Source organism: Phocoena phocoena, chromosome 6, assembly GCF_963924675.1.
Source record: "Phocoena phocoena chromosome 6, mPhoPho1.1, whole genome shotgun sequence".
Taxonomy (NCBI): domain Eukaryota; kingdom Metazoa; phylum Chordata; class Mammalia; order Artiodactyla; family Phocoenidae; genus Phocoena; species Phocoena phocoena.
In genome coordinates, this window is record NC_089224.1 from 50,580,455 (window position 1) to 50,605,428 (window position 24,974).

Here is a 24,974-nt window from a genome sequence, read left to right on the forward strand (position 1 = left end):
AGTAAAGGTACCCAAAGGAAAATTCCTTGTAAGTAGTGCTTCTTCACAGAAAACAAGACAAACAAATAGCAGGCCAGGGCAAGGGACAAAGGAGAAATTAAAAACAAAATACTCAAACACCCTCTAACTATAAGGGACTTTAATACTGCAACAAAACCAGAGAAAGACAGAAACCCAGAAAAATCATATACATTGATATTTAGGCTACCAGGAAACATATTATTTCAAACATTTTCTTAAAAGACAGTTTTGTAGGCCTACTGATTCCTCTTGCACATTTCAAGGTAAAGTAGTTACTCTGTAGTCGACTCAATAATGTGACAAAATCTCTCAGGAATCTGGATTTAACAAGAACCCTCTATTTTTGAAAGAAAATCTAAAGTCAAGTTAACAGCTCAAACTAACTGGAATAAATAGTATGCAAGTACATGCGCTTAGCATGCAATCTGCTTATGCAATAATCCCACTTTTCTTCCAAAGCATAAGTCAATAAATCTTTCCTACTGAACTACAAATTCCAAGGTCATGGACAAAGATGTTTATTAGTATAATTACAATGTAGAAATAATACCATTAAGCCTCCAGTTCTAGGTTTCATAAATTAATAGAAATAGAAGATTAAGAAAGTGTCAAGTGTGGTTTTAATTCTTAGACACTAAAAATATTCCTAGTGTAGCACCTTTCTTTTACATGATCTAACTACTGGTTTCATTTTCATTTGATCTTTGAAGTCGATAACATTTTTAAAAAGTACTTACAAATACAGTACTGTGATCGTAAAAATTAAGATACGGCCTTAAGCAAAGATGGGGGAGAGAGCCAAAATTGGTAAATGGCTCAAAGGAACTCATTTATAATATGATGAACCACTCAACTTTAAAAAATTCTTCAACAGGATCTCTATGCTCAATTTCTAAATACTTAAGATTCTACATAATTCTTAAACAGTGTTTGAAATCTATCTTTATAGAACTGCAAAAATGTAAAATACTCATAGATTCTTGATTGCGCTATAATATCCAATGGCTTCACTTTCTATTCCCAGTAATAAGCAGAGAATCAGTATTTCAGAGAAACAAGTTTCTGACATTATGGTCAAAGACTGGGTGCATGGTTCCATGTGAGAAAGAGAATAGCATTAAATGAGAAAACCTCAATCTCAATGTCTGTACGTCCTATTATTACAGACTTTATTATCTTTAGAATTGATTGGAAAGGCTTGGTAGTTGTTTGGGGGTTAGTTTTGTTTGGGGGAAATCTCTTTTTTTATATGCTTTCTGTCTAATAAAGCAGCAAACAGTATTACATAACGTAGAAAATAAATAGCCCTGCTTTCTTCTGTCACTGGAACAATATATGAATTATATTACTAAAGAGGTTTATGTACCCTCTGTTTATAGCATATGTGAAACAGCTAGACTAAAGTAAATCTCAACAGGTTATCCAGATCTGGTAAATCCTTCATGTCTTACTTCTTAGAACTTTTTACCACCACAGAAACAGCAACAAAAATGCTTTCTTGTAAGGATATTTAAACTAGATATTCACTTAATGCCTTAGTCAATTATGAAAGAATAAAAAATATTCCAAATAGCATTCCAACAAGGAATTATCTGGGTACTACCAGTTGTATCACTGCTTGAGGACCAATAACCTAGTCAAATCTCATCAAGTCTATAGGACACCAACTTCTCTACCAAAGACAACAGATAAGCTTATTATCCTTAACAATCTCCACAGACTTCCCCAATCTCACTTATTCAGTAGTAAGCTTCTTTTCTTATTTGCTACCATTATGACACATAGCTCTTACATAGAGTTTTAACATAGTTCTTATATATACTTTACACATAGTTTTAACATATATAACATCAATCTCTGTATAGCTAGTTTTGCAGAGTCCTCTCAGTAGAGAGAAAACACATGGTAAGCAGATTTATAGCTATTTAAGTTTTAGATGATTTAGACCTTAAAATTAGTAACTAACTTTCATGGTACCCTATTTACCCAATCTCACATCTTCAGATCTTTCACCTCTCTCTTCTTAACTTTCTCCTCATTCTCTCTCATCTTTATATATTACAGAATCATGGGCTTCAATTCAGACATACCTACGTGATCCTCATTTCTTTAAACTTCACTTTATCATAATCTTCCTTCAGGTTATCATGTATCATCTTTTCTTTTTGTCATTGTTAATTCCCCAAAAGTAAAATCTACATCTACTACTTTCATTTCCCATCCACACACCGGATGTAATAACAGTAGGAATTTTAAAGCCAACAAATCTAAATACAAATTCCTACTTTAATATTTACTTTCTGAGGAACTTTGGTCAAATTACTAACATTTCTGAGTTCTAGTTCGCTAATCTGTAAAGGAGGAAATTATGCTGCCTGTATCACGGGTTGCTGTAAGGATTGAACGTGATAATATATTCAAAGTGTCTAGCAGTTATCACTCAATAAACAAACTAAAGTCTTTCTATTCTTTGCCATGTGAAATCTGGCCTCTGGTTCCACCATTGTTCTAGCCGAGGCAGTACTCAATGTGTCAGTGTCCAGTTCTCAGCCTCTTCTATATGCCAATCAAGAAGGAGAGAGCTCAGTTATGAACTAAGGATACACAAACCCTGGTGATTGTTTTTTCAAATAAACAGAAGCTAATTTTCTGACCTGTTTTTAGAAAAGAGTGAAATAATTTTACAGAGAAAAATGGTTTTAATGAAAACCTCAACTACCCTCTGACAACCTACGGCTTTTACAAATAGTATCATTCGGGATTCTGTAGTACTTCTGTAGTACCCTCTATCTCTAAGCTGGCCCTCTTTATTCTGTATTACATTTACATGTACACTTACCTTTTCTCTCCCAGTAAACTGAGATGTTCCTGGGGACAGGAACAGCTATTCATTGAATAAATTTTTCCTTTGAAAAGTATCTTCTCTTAAAGAGTTTCTATATATAAACCTAAGTCTACGCAGAAATATTTCAAACAAAATTTTCAAAATTGATTCAAACTTACTACATAATATTTCTGGGCATTTGACACCACTGGAAATGCTTTCAATGAAATTCTTCACATATTACTTTTCTAGGTCCTGTTTTTCTATACCTCTTCTTATTGTCTTCTAAATTTAGACCTTTCCTACATTTGTCTGCTCTTTCTTTCAAATCTTCAAGATATTTAATCTACTCCTTACATCTTTAACAACACTTTACTACAACCACCAATTATATATTTCCTCACTTAAATTTACGATCATCTCAAATTAAATAAAACCAAAACTTGAAATCATAATCTTTCTTGCATTCCCCAAACTGATCCCTCACCCTATCTCTTTATGTTAGAAATACTATTAATCTTACAAAGAAATTATTAATTCATCTTTTATTCCTCTCACTTCTATAGCCCCTATATTCACTCTGTTATGAAGTTCTATTATTAAAGACTTCTAAGAAAGAAAGGTCCTCATCTCAGATTTTTTTAAATGTGTAATAAGAAATAACGAAGTTAATACATTTCCCTCATTCTGGCCCAGAGGAAAGCACATCATGTATGGAGAATTCTAACTTTAATTGGTTAGGCATAGCTTAGAAGCAGAAAAGCTTATTCGGCTACAACAAACTAGAGGTTCAAGTATCACAAGATTTTTTAACCCAAGTGGCCTATTCAATGTACAAGAAACAAAACTTAGGACACTCTCACCCACCTAGCTTAAACAGATTAAAAACATATACCCAAAATTAGGAACAAGAAAGAGGTGATGATATCAGACACGTGTTAAATTTTAATGATTATAAGGAAAGATACGGCATACTCCTAGGTATATATGAACACATTTTCAAAGTTGGATGAAATGCAAGATTTCTATAGAAATATATAGTCAGGCAACTGATTTAAGAAGGCCTAAAGTCCAGTTCAAAATGATATTTCTCCTCCCTACAAAAACTCCATTTTAGGAAGAAGTATCAACAACAAAAATAAAGAGAGAAGGGGTATCAACAGAAGAAAATTTTCAGAAAATATATATGAAAAGCAAAAACAGCTGACAAATGAAGTGCAGCAGAAGAAGCTTCAGCCTTCAGCCTTCAGCCTAGAGTCCATGTGGAAGACGTGTACAGAAAAGAGGCATGGTGGTGCTCTACAGCCTAGAAGAGCTCAAGACGTGAAAACATAAGGAACAATACAAGGTAGGCATAAGTCCAGGCCAGAGGACAGAAATTATTTGAAAGACTACACTCAGAATGACCAACCACACCCACATGCCCCTCCCCCAACCAGGCAAAACCCACTGTAAACAGACATCTACCTGCAAGGAAAAAAAAGAAATGTATTCCATAAAACGAACTAAAACCACACAAAAATTGGATGAGTTCTCTAAGAGAGAAACAGGCAGCTGGGTATAGGTGACAGTGCCACAGAACAAAGACCAGTACTGACATTTGGGGGTCACCCAGCCTAAGAGCCAGCTCACAGCCCCTTCTTTTCTTTTCTTTTTTTTTTTAAACATCTTTATTGGAGTATAATTGCTTTACAATGGTGTGTTAGTTTCTGCTTTATAACAAAGTGAATCAGTTATACACATATATATGTTCCCATATCTCTTCCCTCTTGCGTCTCCCTCCCTCCCACCCTCCCTATCCCACCTCTCTAGGTGGTCACAAAGCACTGAGCTGATCTCCCTGTGCTATGCGGCTGCTTCCCACCAGCTATCTATTTTACGTTTGGTAGTGTATATATGTCCATGCCACTCTCTCACTTTGTCCCAGCTTACCCTTCCCCCTCCCCATATTCTCAAGTTCATGCTCTAGTAGGTCTGTGTCTTTATTCCCGTCTTACCCCTAGGTACTTCATGACCTTTTTTTTTTCTTCCTTAGATTCCATATATACGTGTTAACGTATGGTATTTGTTTTTCTCTTTCTGACTTACTTCACTCTGTATGACAGACTCTAGGTCCATCCAGCTCATTACAAATAACTCAATTTCATTTCTTTTTATGGCTGAGTAATATTCCATTGTGTATATGTGCCACATCTTCTTTATCCATTCATCTGTTGATGGACACTTAGGTTGCTTCCATGTCCTGGCTATTGTAAATAGAGCTGCAATGAACATTGTGGTACATGACTCTTTTTGAATTATGGTTTTCTCAGGGTATATGTCCAGTAGTGGGATTGCTGGGTCGTATGGTAGTTCTATTTGTAGTTTTTTTAAGGAACCTCCATACTGTCACAGCCGCTTCTAAAGGAAAGCCAACCAGCCACCAAGACTTGTCTCTGTACAAAGAGCACCTGATTAGCTTTTCTTTTTCTTCATTTGTAAGTGTGAATGACAAAACTAATCTTTACCATAAATTTGAGGAAAGCCTAGGTTCCAGTTACTAGGGCTACATAACAAATTACTCCATAATGCAGTGGTGTAAAACAACTATTTATTAGGCTCATGCATTCCGGGAACAGGAAATACAATAGGGCACAGCAGGGACTGCTCGTCTCCGCTCCCTGATAAATGGGGTCTCAGCAGAAGGCTGGAGTGTGAAATCATCTGAAGGCTCATTCGCACATGTCTGGCAGTTGATGCTGCCTGGCTGCAAGAGACCTTGGCTGGGGCCATTAGCTGAAAACAGCCCTATGTAGCTCACCACGTGACCTGGGTCTCCTCAGAGAATGATGGCCAGATTCCAACACAGAACACTGAGAGAGACTCCAGAGAAAGACGAGAGTGAGAGCAAGAGAATGAACGGGCCAAAGCCATGCTGCCTCCTATGACCTGGTCCTACAAGTCCTGCAGTGTCACTTTGTCCTTGTTCTACTTATAGCGGCAGTCAAAAGGCCTATCCAATTTCAGAGAGAGGGAAATAGACCTCACTTCTTGATATGAGAGCAGCAAGGTTCTGGAAGCATTTGTGGGACCAGAAATACTGCTGTGACCATTTGGCAAAATGCAATCTTCCACACCTTCAACATGAAAGAAAGGGAGCAGCAGAAACAAACAGAAAAAAAATATATATAGACCTCAGGAGAATGAGAACTTAAATAATTGTTTATTGTCTATTAAAACTCACAATAAAAAACCACAATTTAAGAAGATACAGAAACTATCTTTTTTTTTCAGAAACTATCTTTTTAAAAGGATGTTATGAAAAGAGAACCAGAGAATTAAAATCAATTCTTAGAAATTAAAAATATGATACCAATATAAAATATTTAAATAGAAAAATTAAGAGAAATTTATAGACTTTACCAGAATCTAAAATGCAAAGACAGAAAATAGACGAGAAATTATAAGAACCACAGAGATCAAGCCAAGATTTTTGACTTCTGACAGACTAATAAGTGTTCCAGAAAGAGAAAAGAGGAAAAAAACAGGAGGAAATGAGAATGAATTCTGAAGCGTCTATCGAGTATTATTGCACAAGGTAGAAATGTTAATCCTCTGAGGCTTACCATCTACCTCATTTTGGTACTCTCCTACCACTGGTACTGAACTGAACTTCAAATAGTCTAAATTATAAACACTCAGTTGAAGAAAAGCATTTGAAAGCTAAATAGCTGTAGATTAAGACACTTCTAGAATTATTCCAATTTCCATTTCTAGCTACTTTAACCAATTTTCTTTTTAAAAAACTCTCTCATAGAGAGAAAATAAAATTCCCCAAACTCTGAAAGAAAATGCTGTATTGGAAATAGAATAGGCTATGAAGTTAGGCAGATCCTGAGTTCAAATTCTGACTCCAAAATCTACAAATATGTGACTCTGGGAAAATTTATTAATAACTCAGATCCTTAATTCATTATATATCCATAATTTATTATGCTATTTTATGTTAACTTTCCAGGTAATTGCAAGGATTACAGAAAATGTGTGTAAAGCATCTAATCCATAGGAGTTATATTTTTAGCATGACTCAAAATCCTTATGAGAATCCACAGGTGTGAGAACCACATTCCCACTTTGCCTACATCAAAGAAACATTCTCTGAGCTAATGCTAGGATGACTGATGCCCCCATTGCCTGGTTTCATCTACTCCTTGTCTGTACTTCCAGTTACTAATTATGGGATTGATGTTTTTAAGGCGGAAGCCTGTTGCAATATGAATTCCGCAAACGAGGGGCAGATCAATAGGTTTTATTTCTAACACTGTGAACTAGAAAAGTATTCTCATCTGAGATTCAGTCATAGATGGAAGAAGAAAAGCTGGGGTGATTCTGTTTCCTGCTTCCATGCCATGAGAGGAGAAACTTGAGAGAGTAAGACAAAAAAAGAGAAAAAGCAAATTCCTCCAACTTTTCTCGAAGTATATTAAATGGATTACCATCATCCAAGTCTGAGAACCCAGGAGGAAAGGAAACATTTTAACAGCAGACTGGCCTAAAGTCTCAAAGCCATGCATGTAATGACTATCTCATGATAGTACTGTGAGCTATGATAGGACTCAGACAATGATTTGGCCACTAGAGGATGTCAGAGTAAATTAGAATTCACTGGAGTCAAGGTGCGATGATGAGTCTAGGGATAAATAGTAAAGAATTAGTAAGAAAGATATCTAATTGTACAGATATTCGTTCCTTAAAAGAGTTTATACAATAGAAATCAGCCAGCTCCCTTCATGAACCTTCTCCATTCAGCAATTTTTATAAAAAATTTTTCTTAATTGCAAAGAAAGAAAATCTGTGAAATCTGGAGCTTACTAAAGCACAGGCTTTGTAAATTCAGACCGTAAGTGAAGCAAAGCACTTGCCACCACCCGGGGGCAGCATACCATCAACTGTTGGAAGCGACCAAAGGGCAAAGAGCCAACAAAAGACTTAACATGCAAACGACAAAGACCACACCCAAAACATGTCATAGAATAGGTTTCTAAAAATATGCATTCCTAAATATATTCAGATATACATACATGTATAGCTTATATATTTACACAGACAATATATAATTATATATAAAATTATACTGTTATAAATTATATTTTATATCTGTATAATACATATAATTTATATATAATGAAATATATGACTATATAATTAGTATATATAATGTAATTTATACATACATGAATATATGTAATTTATTTTTATAAAGTATATAATTGTATAGTATGTGTATGTATATACATATAACTGAGTATATGTATATATACATGTATATATGCATGTATATAGGTATAATATATATGAATATTATTGAAAATGGAAAAGCCAATATGTTACTTTTTATCTACTAAAATGGGAATTTTGAAAATAAACTGTACAATTTCTTCTTGTAAAGCTCAAGAAAAAATTTTCTCTACCATGTAGCTTAATTCAGAATATTATTAAAAGGCTTGGTAAGGGTAAATCAGATTCATCACTACTGAGTTTTCCTTAAGTGGGCAACATATGACAGGTGATAGGAATATGCATATTTTCAAGTGTAGAAGTAATAATATCTGTCCTAAAACTAACCTAAGAATGAATTTGTGAAAAGGCAAATACTTTTTTACTCTGTCATGGAAATATTCTTATAATACACAAAGAAAACATAGCACTTATCAACTTTCCCTTTAACTAGGTGTGAAGCATTTTATTTTTCTTAAATATATGAAAATTTCCTGCTGTGACAAATTAATATTACAATCTTTCAACAGCAACAGTCTTTAAACCTATTAAGGTCCCAAAGAGAAGCCTTTTAAGCAATATTAACAAATGTATTTTCCTTTACATAAAGCAACTTCATCATATATATTCCCAAGTCCTCTGCAGATATTTTTGTTTCTTCATATATAAAAATAAACAATAATACTTATTTCTAACATGTTATAACTGTTAAAATAATATGAAGTGCCTTACAATGTGTCTAACTGAAGCATACGCTCAGAAATGTTAGTTCTTCCTCTTTTCTAAAACTACACTACAAATAGCATACTAACTTTACATAAAATTATGTGAATAAAAAACATCTGTGTGGGGGGAAATTCGTTGTTCCTTTTTACGCTCGGTGCAAAATAAAACAGTATACCTTTCCTTATCTGCCAAACCGGCAAAGCTTCCTAGTTTTGATTTGTTGCTACTGGTGTTTTCTGGACAATACGTAATGATACCTAAAGCTGATGAGAATGGAGTCAAGCAGGTGCTCTTATACTCCCCCTGCACATGTATACACCTGAAGTAAACACAGGTTCTGAAAAAATATTCACAGCTTTAAAGACATACACACCTTCCCAGGAAGTCTGGGACTTCCCTGGTGGGCCAGTGGTAGAGTATGCCTTCCAATGCAGGGGACACATGCTCGATCCCTGGTCGGGGAATTAAGATCCCACGTGCCGCTGCGCAACTAAACCCGCGTGTCACAACTACTGAGCTCATGCGCCTCAACTAGAGAGCCCACGTGCTGCAAACTACAGAGCCTACGCGCTCTGGAGCCCACACCACAAGTAGGAAAGGTCAAACCCACATGCCACAACTAGAGAGAAGCCCATGTGCTGCAACGGAGACCCAATGCAGCCAAATAAATAAATAAATATTTTTTTTAAAGACATACACACCACTTTAAAGTATCTATATCTTTTGACCCAATAAATCTACTTCTTGAGCTCTACCTTGAGAATATAATCAGCTCTATGATCAAACACTTAAGTGTAAGATATTCATCTTAATTTTTAATAGTGAAAAACGGACACAATCTGAATATCCAACAACAGGAAAATAGTTAAATACATTTCAGCACATTCATGTGATGGAATATTATATGGCTCATTAAAATAATGTTTTAGGAAATTCCCTGGTGGTCCAGTGGTTAGGTCTCCGTGCTCCCACTGCAGGGGTTCGATCCCTAGTAGGGAACTAAGATCCCACATGCCGCGTGGCACGGCCAAAAAAAAAAAAAAAGCCATTTTATTTTTAAAAATAACATTTAAAAATCATCTTAAATGTCAATCCCATTCACCCAGTTGCTGAAGTTCGTCCTTGATTCACCTCTTTCATACTTCACATCTAAATCATTAGAAATTCTGTACGTTTTATTTTCAAAATGCAAATAAATCCAGAATCTCACCACTCTTTACTCCTACCAACCCATTCTAAACCACCATCATCTCTGGTCTAGATTATACTCTTAGTCTCTAACTGGTCTCTCTGTTTCCACTTTTGCCTGACTACAATCTATATTCCAATACCTGCTTGTATGATGTAAGTGTAAACAATGTCACTCTGCCCCCAAAAACAAAATATAAAACTGTATGTACAGCACACTTCCAGTTTTATTTGCCAAAATATTCTTAATGGTTATATATGGCTGATGACGGGATTACATACAAATTATCTCTGTTTCTTCTGTGTTTTTAAAGTTTTTCTTTCTGAGAACATGTTTAATCAGAAAAAGTAAACTAAGATAACGTTTATAAAAAAATTTTATACAAAGTTGAACTGCATGATTCAAAATATTTTAAGTAATATTAAAATATAATCTAAGCAAAAGTTAGCACTCGATTAAGAAACATAACCCTAATCTCAAATTATAATTCATTGAGGACAAATTTAAACATGGAAAAAAGTACATTAAAATTACATATGAGTACTTGTACTCTGAAAAAAGGAAAATGTCATAATAAATTTAAAAGAGATGTATTTTTTACGTATTTTTCTGTTGTGTTCAGTCTTACAAAAATGGAAAAACTTTTTGTAAATCTTCTAGCTTCTAGCTTGAATCTTCTCTGTTAAATTATTATTTTTTAAAAAATTATCTGAGAGCTGTTGTTTTCTTAGTTCTTTTTTCTCTGACCTTGAAATATAATTGACTACCCTATAGGTCTCAATGGTGTAAGTCATTAGGACGATAAAAAAAATATGGGATTAAAGTAAAAAATAAGACTTTTAAATTAAGTAATGATGTTAATAATCCTACTTTATGAAAATGGGTTATATGATAGATGTTAATTGTTATTATAATCAGGATTCATCAACTAAATAATGTTTAAATTTTTAAAAGTAAATGAATTTGAGGGCTCTTTTGTTTAAAAGATTACTAGAGAAAATATGGTTATTTATTCAAAATATATTGCAACATTCACATTCTATAACCTCAGAGTATGGCAAATAATGTTATTAATAATATAGGACCTCCCTGGTGATGCAGTGGTTAAGAATTCTCCTGCCAATGCAGGGGACATGGGTTCGAGCCCTGGTCCGGGAAAATGCCACGGAGCAACTAAGCCCGCAAGCCACAACTACTGAGCCCACACTCCTAGAGCCCATGCTCCACAACAAGAGAGGCCACTGCAATGAGAAGCCTGCGCACTGCAATGAAGAGTAGCCACCACTCACCGCAACTAGAGAAAGCCCATGCGCAGCAACGAAGACCCAACGCAGCCGAAAGTAAATAAATAAGTTAATTAATTTTTAAAAAACTGCTGCACACTCATACCCCTGAAAAATTAAGGCTTCTCAATAAACTGGTTATACATGCATTAAAAATTAAAAAAATAATAATACAAAGGTTAGGATACTCAAATAAAAAGAAGGTAAATATTCACAAAATGTGGACTTTGCCACAATTACTCCAACTCCAAAATATCTCTGCAAATTATTCCATGTGAAATCTGAAAAACATACCTTTTTTTCTTCTTTCTTATCCATAATGTAAGCATAATAAAGTTTTGAGAATGGAAAATAATAAAGTACAGAGTTCATTTTCTATTAAAATAGAGACATGAGCAAGAAAAAGCCAAAGCAGCTGCAAGAAGGTGAGGGATGACAGGGAGCGAGGAAGAGGCACAAGCCCTAAGACCCTGTGAGGCTGATACAGCTCTGGGAGAGGAAAGACAGGATAGCAGAAGTTAGCAGAGGACAGAAAATGACGACCAACAAGAATTTATGATCAAGGACTTGGGTCAGAGTTAGACAAAGGAACTAGTATTTGGGAGACTTGCTGTGAATAAATCTTTATTTTTCTCCCGTAAGTCATTCTCTCTCAACCAATGTCTAGCATTTTGCATGGACAAAATTACAAGATTGTGACAGTTCCAGAGAGCTTAAGATTTTGTAAAAGAGTTTTAGAAGTTCTCATCCACTGTCATTTCAATTCTATCACCAATCATTAGGATGTAGGAAATTTTTTTCAATTAAATTCAACATATTCTCCACAAAGCTAAGTATTGTGCTTTCCACAATAAAGGCTCAAATATATGTATCAATTAATTAGATTATCAGAACTTATTTTTTAAGAAATATAAATCAGGAGGTGATTTTTTAAATGCTACAGGAAGATTATTTGCTTTATTAAATAATCCTATAAATATAAAAATATGTTAAATTTTTCTATAAATAATTAACACATCTAGTGTGTTTCCAATGTAATTGAAAGTTATATAAGAATTTAATAGATAGCTAACTTTTCCCAAGAAAAATTAAGGAACAACGATAGCTATAGCTTTGTTCTAATCCTAAGTGAATCATTTTTTAAAATTTATTTATTTATTTATTTATTTATTTTTAGCCGTGTTGGGTCTTTGTTTCTGTGCGAGGGCTTTCTCTAGTTGCGGCGAGCAGGGGCCACTCTTCATCGCGGAGCGCGGGCCTCTCACTATCGCAGCCTCTCTTGTTGCGGAGCACAGGCTCCAGACGCGCAGGCTCAGTAGTTGTGGCTCACAGGCCCAGTTGCTCCGCGGCATGTGGGACCTTCCCAGACCAGGGCTCAAACCCGTATCCCCTGCATTGGCAGGCAGATTCTCAACCACTGCGCCACCAGGGAAGTCATTTTCAATGTCAAACTTACTAGAGACAGAGCAAAATTTAAAAATCTCTTTTCATATAAGCAATGTCGTCTCAGAAAAGTAATTATGTCATTCTGTTTCTGTATCCTTCCCCTTGCTTGCTATCAGTTCATAAATTACTATCATTTCCTAAATTTTTATTTATAGGAGTCTAATTACCCCATCAGCATATTATCTATGAGCCTATGGTCTATTTTGCTTTTAACATATTATGCAAACATCAACTATACACTCAGTCAAAGAAATGCATCATCAAATTACAATTTGTAGGCCAACTAGGAGAAATCAATTCACTATGGGGCCATGGAATGGATTTTCAGAAGATGAGTCTAGTCCCAGGTTGGCACCAGCTACATGTATCAAAATTATTTGGGGAGGGGTTTGCCTGGTGGCGCAGTGGTTGAGAGTCCGCCTGCCGATACAGGGGACACAGGTTCGTGTCCCAGTCCGGGAAGATCCCACATGCTGCGGAGCGGCTGTGCCCGTGAGCCATGGCCACTGAGCCTGCGCGTCCGGAGCCTGTGCTCCACAACGGGAGAGGCCACAATAGTGAGAGGCTCGTGTACCACAAAAAAAAAAAATTATTTGGGGAGATAAATGGGCTATTTCAGATGTTTTGTTTTTCAATATTTCTCTGTTACTAATAGAATTGGTTAACACTAGGAAAATTATCTCTTTCCTAAGGAATACCTCAAGTGCCAAAAGGAATACCACAAATGTCAATACCATGGCATTCCCAAGGCCTTCCATTCATTGAAACTGCAAATCACATGTCCCTCCTCTAAAATTTAATTATCCTGACCAATTATTCCACTGTATACACAAGTGCAAACAGTAACTCTATTATTTGACTAAATTCAATAAAATGTTATTGAGCTTCGGGTATGCACCAGAACTCGATCTACCTTGGCCCTGTCAGGAATTCAGTCTCCTTACTCAAACCTATAATACCTTTAAAAATGACACAAATCTAATGCCCATCAGTAGACAAATAACTAAATAAATGATGAATTATTTACAGTATGGAATTCTGAGCATCAATTAAAATGATAAATGAATAGACCGTTTAAGGCTTACTGTTTAAGACTTAACCAGTGTAAGGTTATTTTAGTCCAGAATTGTGATTTCTTGGCAACACAAAAGTTGGTAGGCTTTTAATTTGTTTGATTCCAGTCAGTGCCATGTGCCAATAAATACAAGATTCTTTCTTGGAGATTATCCTCACTACTGGTTTTCCTGTTTCCACATAGCCATTTGTGCACACAGGTATAGTGTGTATACTTGAACTTAATGGTTGTTATCTTGAGGCCATCTAAGATAGCAGGTTAGAATAAGAAAGCCATACCCCTGATTTGTTCTTTGCCATGGGACTGAGTCATAATCAGCTCCTTCTAGGCCCCAGATTTCTAGACTCACTCTCTCTTCCCTTTTATTTATGCTCATAAGACAACTAATTCTTTCCTGAGTTCCTTTCTTTCTTGTAATAGCTTGTTCAAAGCAGAATGTCAAAGCCAACACATACCATTAATTCTTTCAAACCACTTCCCCTACAACTATAGGGGAAGTTTTCTTCCTAAATTATCACAAGTACAGTTTTATCAAATGTTGCCACAGCTTAATATGAATTTCTACCTTTACACCTCTGATATCAATTTCCTCACCACAAACCACCTCATCTCTATGCCAGTGCCTCATACTTTTAGGTATTGTCACAGCAGCAACCCATTTTAAGGTACACATTTCTGTATTAGCTCCTGCAAGTATTTTATCCACAGGTTCACTCTCTCATTAAAGTAACACTTTATTTCAGTTTTTCACCTACTCCATTAATATAGAGTGTCTACTATTAAATAGAAGCTGAGTTCTATTAAACATAAAAATATGAAAGGCAGGATCCCAGATAAAATGCTTAGTTTAAGTAGTTACTAAATCTAAACACAAGCTTACTTTAAGTCAAGAAAAAAAATACATTAGATGCATAGCTTTTGTTGTTTTACAAACTACCCATATTAAATAAAGAAATGTTGCCTAACAAAACTGCCTCAGAAGTATAGTAGCACTAAAGGTACTATCGACCAGGTCAACAATATAAAATATCTCAGGAACAGATTAGGGGAATGGGGAAAAAATAAAAATAAACAAATCTTTAACTTGTTCTACTTTTTTCCATACGATGTTTCCATATTCATTTGTCTATAGTCCCAACAATAGAGAGATGTGCTATATCTAACTAATTATAGTTCCTGCCTTCAAAGTACGTCTCCTTCACTGACTTAAGAGTTCTTAGAGAACTTTATAACTATTAAACTAGTTCTATTCATTCAAGATCAGTAATAGGAAGAGCTTGTCTCTCATGAGCCCTTTGGCTCTAAAAGGTTTCTGCCTAATGGAAAGAATATTACAGTTAAGTTTCGATTTCCACGCCTAAAGGGTCTGCTAAAGGCCTAGATGCACCTGTCCTCTACACCAGCTCTGTCCAATAGAACTTTCTGTGATGACAGGTATTTTCTATATCTGTGCTGCAAATACGGCAGTCACTAGCCACATGAGGCTACTGCACACTTGAAATGTAGATAGTGTGACTGAGGAACTGAATTTTTAATTTTAATTAATTTAATTAGCCACATGTGGCTAGTGGCTACCATGTTAGTGTAGCTCCAGACGCTAGACTCAGTTACATCTATTGGAAATACTACTCACTAAAAATACGCTTATGCTGATTCTCAGCTACATGTAACAGGTTCATAGCTTTTGTCTCACTCCAATACCTACTCCATCAATCTGGGTAACCTGAAACATAATATGGGCAACACATCTAAAAATATGACCTCTCCATTTCCTTGGCCTCTTCATGGCCTCTACTTAACCCCATTCCATACTCAAACTCTGAACCTTATTATCCCATAACTTGTTCTGCATCCAAAAGCACTGATTCAGGTAGCCTGCTCTCTGATATCAAACAAATATCCTTTCATATTTACTGTTTAACCATAATGATCAGTCTCAAAGGGGCCCTCCAATTATATTTCTACTGGCACATTGGTCATATTTCTATGGTTGACTTGGTCTCCCTACCCTCTACAATGACTATTTCAAATCTACTCTACTCTCCAACTGCCTTCCTCCTCCAAATTCCCTCCATATTCAAAGCGTATGAGTTTGCCTCCTTCACAAAGAAAGAAGCATCAGTGAGAAAGTTTACTAATAACTGCCCTCATCTAACCATCCCTTTTCCTACATATATAATAAGGAGGTGTCCCTTCTATCTAAAGCCAACCCTCCACTTGTACTCTGGCTCTTATCTTTCCCAGGTCTTCTCAAGAACTTTACACCAGTGGTTCTCAGAGCGTGGTTACCCATACGGTAAAGTACTGAATACTTCCCAGAAATAAAGACATGTACTACACAAAATGTTAAAGGAAGTTCTTGAAGCAGAAGGAAAATAATACTAGATGAAAATATAAGTCATAAAAAGGAAATATGGTTCAAATATGGTAAATATGTGGGCATTGATGAAAGACAATTGTTTGCTTATTTTAATTTCTTTAAAAATCTACTATTTAGGGACTTCCCTGGTGGCGCAGTGGTTAAGAATCCACCTGCTGATGCAGTGGACATGGAGTTGAGCCCTGGTCCAGGAAGATCTCACATGCCGCATAGCAACTAAGCCCGTGCGCCACAACTTCTGAGCCCGTTTTCTAGAGCCCGCGAGCCACAACTACTGAGTCTGTGAGCCACAACTACTGAGCCCGTGTACCACAACTACTGAAGCTCACATGCCTAGAGCCTGTGCTCCACAACAAGGGAAGCCACCACAATGAGAAGCGCACACACTGCAACGAAGAGTAGCCCCCGCTTGCCACATCTAGAGAAAGCCTGCGTGCAGCAACAAAGACCCAAAGCAGCCAAAAATAAATAAATAAATAAATAAATTTTAATCTACTATTTAAAGCAAAAATAATAACAATGAATTGAGAGATTTATAACATATGTAAAAGTAAAATCTATGACAACAATGAAGAGAAAAGGAGAGGAGAAATAAAAGTATAATGCTATAAGATTCTTATGTTATACATAAAGTGGTATAATATCATTTGAAGACAGATTGTGCTAGGTGAAGGAAGCATATTATAAACACTAGAGCAACACCTAAAAAATAAAAGGAAGAGGAATACCTAATTAGCCAATAGCAGAGGTTTTTTTTTTTAAGTTCTGAAAAATACTCAATACCTCTAAAGGGCTAGGTAGTAAATATTTTAGGCATTGCAGGCCATATGGTCTCTGTTTCAACTCAAAGACTGTAAGACAAAAGCAGCTATAGACAATATGTAAATAAATGGGCATGGCAGCATTCCAATAAAACTTTATATACAGATGGTGGGCTAGATTTGACCTTGGGTGATACTTTGCTGATCTCTGACCTAATAAATTTACCCCTTAATAGCTAGAAAAAGAAGAGATAAACTAACCCAAAGTATACATAAGAATGGAAATAATAAAAATAAGAACAGAAACAAGTATCATAGAAAACAAACAATAGTGTAAGTTAACAAAGCCAAAATGTGTTCTTTGAAATGAACAACAAAACTGATAAACCTCTAACTAGAGAAAAAAAAGAGAGAAAGATCACAAATTACCGGTTTAGAAATAAATGAGGGATTAACACAACAGATGTTGTGTTAAACATACAAACATTAAAAGGATAATAATGAGGGAATTCCCTGGCTGTCCAGTGGTTAGGACTGTGCACTTTCACTGCTGAGGGTGCAGGTTCAATCCCTGGTTGGGGAATTAAGATCCCACAAGCTGTGCAGCGTGGCCAAAAAGAAAAAAAAAGGGTAAGGATGAAGTATTATAAGCAACTTTATATGAATAAATTTGATGTCTTACAGAAAACTGACAAGCTTCTTCTAAAATTTGTATGGAAATTCAATGGACTTAAACTGCCAAAACAATTTTTGAAAAACAAAAAAGTGCAAAACTTACAGCACCTCAAAGATATGAACTATAAGACTTCCTATAAAGGCACAGTAAATTAAACAATATAGAATTTGCATAAAGACAGACATACAGATGCCTGAAACAGAAATAAAGTCCAAAAGTAAATAAGTAAACACACACAGTGATTTTCAATATAGGGGCCAAGGTAACTGTAGAGAGAAAGGATCATCTTTTCAACAAGTAGCACTGGAACAACTCAACATCTATTCAACCCTTACATCAAACCATATATAAAAATTAACTCAAAATGAATCACAGACCTAAAGGTGAAAGCTTAAAAAATAAATCTGCTAAAGGAAAATACAGGCAAAATTCTTTCTGCATCAGAGTAGGCAAACATTTCTTATGTAAAAGATAAAAATGAACCGTAACATTTAAAACTCTTCAAAATTTAAAACTTCTTCTACTTGAAAGATACTGTTAAGAAAATGAAAAGGCAAATCATAGAATGGAAGATAATATTCTCAATACACACCTGACAGAAGACTTGTACACAGAAAATAGAAAGAATTCTTGCAATGGAATAAGAAAACAAACAACCCAAAGTTTAAAATATCAAATGACTGGAACATATATTTCACAAGGAAGACATATGAATGACTAATAAGTATACTAAAAGACGCTTAACATCATTAGTCATCAGTGAAATGCAAAATAAAACCAAAAAACATACCACTACTCACCCACTATAACAGATAAACTTAAAAAGACTGACAGTGCCAAGTACTCGCCAGGATACGAAGCTGATGGAACTCATATTCCACTGCTATTGGAAATGCAAAATCGTGCAGCCCTTTTGGAAAAAGACTTTGGCAATTTCTTAAAATTTTAAACGTACTCTTACCATACAACCCAGAATTTCTACTCCTAGGTATTACCCAAGAGTAGTCAAAACATGTGTCCACATAGGGATTTGTACAAGAATGTTCTTAGCAGCTTTGTTCATAATAGCCCTAAATGAAAACAATCTAAATATCTATCAACAGGTGAATGGATAAATTCAAATTGGTGTATATCCACGTAATGGAATACTATTCAATGATATAAAGAAACAACATAGATGAATCTCAAAAATGCTACCCCAAATGAAAGAAGTCAGATACAAATAGTACATATTGTCTGATTCCATTTATGTGAAACCCTAGTAAAAGTAAATCTAATCTAAAGTGATACTGGATAAGTGGCTGCCAGGATACAGCAGGGAGAGTGTTAAAAAAAAAAAAAAAAAAAAAAAAAAGGGAATTGAGTGGAAAGAAGTACAAGGAAAATTTGGGGGATAAAAAAATGTCCTATATCTTGACTCTGGTGGTACTTAGACATATGTATACCTTTGTCAAAATGCACTGAGCCATGGATTAATATATTTTTTCCTCAGCTAACTTTCAATTCGCTAGTATCTTTTCACTAATGTCTACCCAACGTTCAAATCGTTCACTGAGTTTTTAATTTCAATGATTATATTTTCACTTCTTGTCTTATATCTACCCATACCTTATTAGAACATTTAAAAAACACTTCAAGTATCTTTTAAAGCACCTGCCAGTACTTTAAGTATTCCTACCACCTCAGATGTAAATGTTCTCAATTGATGTGCAACTCATTTCTTTACATGTTTTGTAATATTGAATTTTGCATACAAGTCTTTTGTGTGTTCTGTGAGCTACAGAAGCATTCCTCACTGAATATTTTCAAGTTTACCTCTAAAAGGTCACGCTGGTTCTACAAGGATTGGACCATTTTGAAGATAATTTCTCAGCTAAATCCTTGGACATAAAAGTAGCATAAACTAAGAACCTACATCCACGTGTAGCACAGCCTGGGGTTCCAATTTCTTTGTGACTTTTTTCCTACTCCGTATCCAGAGTAAATATCAAATTCCCTGTAGCTGGTAGGTAGGGGCTTTCTAGGCCACATTTTCATAGTAGGGCAGCCCTTCCAGATCCTAAGGTTCACACAGGCAGCTCTTTTCTAGTCCATAGGGCTTGAAGCCTAGATTTCCCTAATGTTATGATTATCAACTTCAGCCTCCAAATAGATTTGCACAGCCCAATGAGCCATTTAGACTTTACCTCCTCTCACCATTTGCTTTTAGATATCCTTTTTATTTCTAGTACATGAGCATTTTTCTCACTTTGTTTTAAGCTTGGCTATATACCCCACAATTCATTTGTTATATTTTATCCAGTTTCTACTCCACATGTTTGGAGTGAGAAGTCCTTTCATGATAGCAAAACCTTGATACCAAAAAGTGACAAGGACAGTATGAGAGAGAGAAATTACAAGATGATTACGATTAGGAACACAGATTTAAAAGCCATAGGTGAAAAATTTTAAACTGAGCACAGCAAAGTATTTAAAAAAATGTCACCACAACCAAGTTGGGTTTATTTCAGGAATGCAATGCTGGCTTAACATTAGAATACTTAATAATGTAATAATTCAAGGGTCAGCAAACTTTAGAGAGGAAATATTTTAGCCTTTGTATGTCACATGCAGTCTGTCACTTCTTCTTCTTTGGTTTTGTTTGATTTTTCATTGTTTATGATCCTTTAAACACGTAAAAACAATTATCAGCTCACAAGCCATATAAACACAGGCTATGGGCCATAGTTTGCCAATTCCTGATATATTTCAACTTGCTAACAGAATAAGAGAGAAAAATCATATGATTATCTCAGTAGATGCATAAAAATGTATTGATAATATCCAACATCCATTTATGATTTTTTAAATTGTGCATAATCTAGGAAGATAACTCCCTTAACCCGATAAGGATTATCAATTTATAGCAATTTATAGCAACCTATACCAAACTTCCTTCTTAATGGAGAAATGTTAGAAAAATTCTTAAGATTGAGAACAAGACAAGGATGGCTGTTGTCTCTACTTCTATTCAGCATTGTATCTTAGCCATTACAATAAGGAAGGGAAAGTAAATTAAAGGATTAAGATTTGGAAAGGAGAAACAAAACTGGTACTATAGAAGAAATAATATGATGGTCTACATAGAAAACCCTAGAAAGTACAGATAAAGTATTATTAGAATTTACAAAGAAGTTTAGCAATGTGTATAAGATTAATGTGTCTCTTTATTCACAGGCCGGTTACTTGGTTGAGTTTAGCTTGCAGAAGCTCTTGAAGAAACGTAATTAGGCAAGCTTCCTTCCAGAGAAAATTTCATCTTAGTTTCTACTTAGACACTACTGAGCTGAGACCAAAACCCCAAAATGTAAACAGTGGTGTTGTTAGATAAGTTATGAATAACTTGTTTTCTCTTTTGTATTTTCCATATATTCTATTCCTGATCTTATTTTATTTTTATACAGAAGCAGCAGCAATACAGTTTATTTTTTAAAAGAAGTTATACAAAGGACACACAAAAAAACTATTTGTTTAAGTATTATTGAAAAGCACAAAAGAATATTCATCAAGCATATACTTACTTTTCAAACAGTATCTTAATTAATTCTCATAAAAATTCGGTAGCTTTAAGTATTATGATGCCTAATTTTGCAGAAGAGGAAACTGAGGCTCAGAAAGGTTATTTGTCCAAGTGACAGTACTGGGATTTCAATTTGAAAATACTTGTTCCAAGGCCAGTGCTTTTTCCACTGAACCACACTGCTGCCCACAAGAGAGCGTTTTCACATTACCTGCTAGTTCTAACTAAGAGATAGTAATTAAACAATTACCTGCTAATTCTCACTAAGAGATAGTAATTAAACAATTCTCCACTCCTGACAACAATATTTAAGCTACTCACATTTTAAAGAAATTAATATGAACAGCTTTTTTATCTGCTGATAGATACTATACCTAAACTCAACTACACGCTATTTCGAAAAGAAAAGACTCTAATATGAATTAAATGCTTTTTCAAAGCATGGCTAATTACTTTATCTATTTTTTTTTAAATTTATTTATTTATCTTTGGCTGCACTGGGTCTTCGCTACTGTGTGTGGGCTTTTCACTGTGGTGGCCTCTCCCGCCGCAGAGCACGGGCTCCAGGTACTTGGGCTTCAGTAGTTGCAGCATGTGGGCTCAGTAGTTGAGGCTAGTGAGCTCTAGAGCGCAGGCCCAGTAGTTGGCGGCGCATGGGCCCAGCCGCTCCGCGGCATGTGGGATCCTCCCAGACCAGGGATCAAACCCGTGTCCCCCGCATCTGCAGGCGGACTCCCAACCACTGCGCCACCCGGGAAGTCCCTACTTTATCTATTAATGGGACATGAAGCATAAAAATGTTGTCTAGTGACCAATATAATTATAAAAATGATCAACCTGACTAGCAAACAAAGAAATAAAATTCAAGTAACAATGATATATTGATCAAATTGGCCAAAAAAAATTTTAATAGTAATAGCCAGCTTGGGTAAAAAGTGAAATTCTCATGCATTTTAGGAGAGAATGTAAAAATCTGCTGTAGGCCAGTTGATAATATTTACACTTTAAAACATGTGGCTATAGACCTAGTAATTCTTTACCTAGGAATTAATCCTGAGGAACTAATTGCAATATGTGTATAAAGATTTTGCGACAGGGCTGCTTATCTTAGAATTACTTATAATAGCAAAAAAGAAAAAAATAATAAAGAAAAGGAAACTGAAATAAATCTAAATCTACCTAATTAACCTAAGAACTTCGGTTAATGATTTTTAATACATTTTTTAAAAAACTAAATCCCGGTTTCAACATTTACAGGCGAGGAGACCCTGAGCAAGTCCACTGAACTCTCTCAATTTCATAGAAAGGAGTAAGAACAATAATAGTACCAATTTCATAGCGGTAGTTTAAGAATGAAACAAAACAATTCACGTAGAGACCGCAGCACAGAGCTTGGCCTGTGTATGCTGTCCATCAGTAATATAGTTAATGTCGTGATTAGGAAGGCAGATATAAAATCTGATTCCCTAGATTTGTAACTTACTAATGGTTGTGCAAGTTATGTGCCTCTCTGTATCTCAGTTTTCTCTTCTATGAAATGAGAATAATCCCATAGAGTTTGTGTGAGGATTATATGAGATAAGTATTTAGAAAGTATTTAGCACAGTGCTTGGCAAACAGTAAGCTCTCGACAAATTTTGACTTTTATTATTAGCATTTGTATTAGTATTGAATAAATATATATTATTTTTATAATAAATTATATACCAACTCGGAGTTGTTTACTGTATTAGGTATGATACATGATACCTACTATATAGGCTGTGTTACATCATGTTGGTTTTCCTGGAATTCGTTGCTCCATTCCAGTGTGTATAACCTCACTAGTAAAAATTTTACACATACTATAATCATAATCTATAATTCTATTACATTTTATAGCCAACATTTCCAAAAGGTATCGTAGTCCTAAATCCATTAATAAAGTTTTCTAAATGACAATTATTTTATTGTAACTTCTTTTTTCCCTTCTAAACACCTTTCCCACAAATAAATGACAGGGAGACCAACTCTTTCTAACCGCCCCCTCCTCAAACACTTAATATAAGAATCAGAGATACCTAGACCCAAAACCTTTCACATCCAAAAGACATGTGGATTTTCAATGTTTGGAGGGCATAAAACAAGAAAAAGAAAAGAACTAAGGACAGGAAAAAATGAAGATAAGTGAAACAAAGAATAAAATTATTACTGGAAAAATCTCTACTTGGGGGCTTCCCTGGTGGCGCAGGGGTTGAGAGTCCGCCTGCCGATGCAGGGGACACGGGTTCGTGCCCCGGTCCGGGAAGATCCCACATGCCGCGGAGCGGCTGGGCCCGTTGAGCCATGGCCACTGAGCCTGCGCATCCAGAGCCTGTGCTCCGCAACGGGAGAGGCCACAACTGTGAGAGGCCCGCGTACCGCAAAAAACAAAAACAAAAACAAAATCTCTACTTGGTTTCCAACCGGCAAAGCCTACTTCTACGTCTTCAATACACGTGAATCAAGCTTGGAATTGAGGTCCCAGAACCATGTTTCATTGCATCCTTATAAGTTCTTTTTTTTTTTAAATAAATAAATTTATTTATTTAATTTTTGGCTGCATTGGGTCTGCGTTGCTGAGCGCGGGCTTTCTCTAGGTGCAGCGAGCGGGGACTACTCTTCGTTGTGGTGCACAGGCTTCTCATTGTGGTGGCTTCTCTTGTTGTGGAGCATGGGCTCTAGGAGCACGGGCTTCAGTAGTTGTCGCACGTGGGCTCAGTAGTTGTGGCTCACGGGCTTAGCTGCTCCGCAGCATGTGGGATCTTCCCAGACCAGGGCTCGAACCCATGTCCCCTGCATTGGCAGGTTGATTCTTAACCACTGCGCCACCAGGGAAGTCCCATCCTTATAAGTTCTTACAGAATAAAATTTCATATCTTGGGATTTCTTCCCTGTTCAAGACATGTACATGATTCCCTCAAAGACCCAAACCTGGAAGAAATAAACCCTTATGCGAGGGATGTTTTCTACCTTAACAGCTTCTCCAAGAGTTTGGTTTTTGTCAGCTTCCTCACTGGAATGTAATTCAAGCCTATAATTCAACTCCTGTAGTTGCTGTGCCTGCTCATTCAATAACATTTGAGCCTGCTGTTCCCGTAGTAACGCATTATTCAATTCTTCACATGCACTTGCAAACTTCTCATGGGTGATCAATTTCTGAACAAAGAAAGAAATTTTAATTATAAGCTAACTGCATTGTTGTATCATTTAATCTTCAGAACTCTATTTGCTAACATAAAGAGAATACAAACATTTTTAAATATCTGATATATGACAAAAGTACAATTCATTTTTCTTAATTTCCTAAGTCAAGATAAAAAACAGCACTCTGGCCGTGCCATGCAACATGCAGTTCCCCAACCAAGGATCGAACCCATGCCCCCTGTAGTAGAAGCGTGGAGGCTTAACCACTGGACCACCAGGGAAGTCCCAGATCACTCTGATTTTTAAAGCACAACAGCTATACTCCCAAATTTATAATTTTTAGTCAAATAAAATCTCAGGAAATATTCATGTTCTAAGTAAATCCATAACGCTCGGTTTAAATCTTGATACATGAGCACTTTTTATAAAGATAACGATGTGGGAATTAAAGCTTTTAACAAGTTCAAATGCTTTTAAAGGATTACCTGAAAGTCTGTGTTCAGTGTATGTCACCATTCAGGTTTCCCTGGTCAAACTACCCTCTCCTTGGAGAGTCCTTACCACACCATACCTCTCTCACTCCCACCACCACTCACGCTATTGCCATCTTCTT

The 24,974-nt window shown here is 35.8% G+C and overlaps 1 protein-coding gene across 1 annotated transcript in view; it reads right to left on the minus strand.

The window, feature by feature from the left end:
• Positions 1 to 24,974, minus strand: part of CCDC171 (coiled-coil domain containing 171) — a 349,858-nt gene that overhangs the window by 127,508 nt on the left and 197,376 nt on the right. The window contains 1 exon segment of the mRNA XM_065879246.1: positions 24,188 to 24,373. Coding sequence (XP_065735318.1) covers positions 24,188 to 24,373 — 186 coding nt within the window.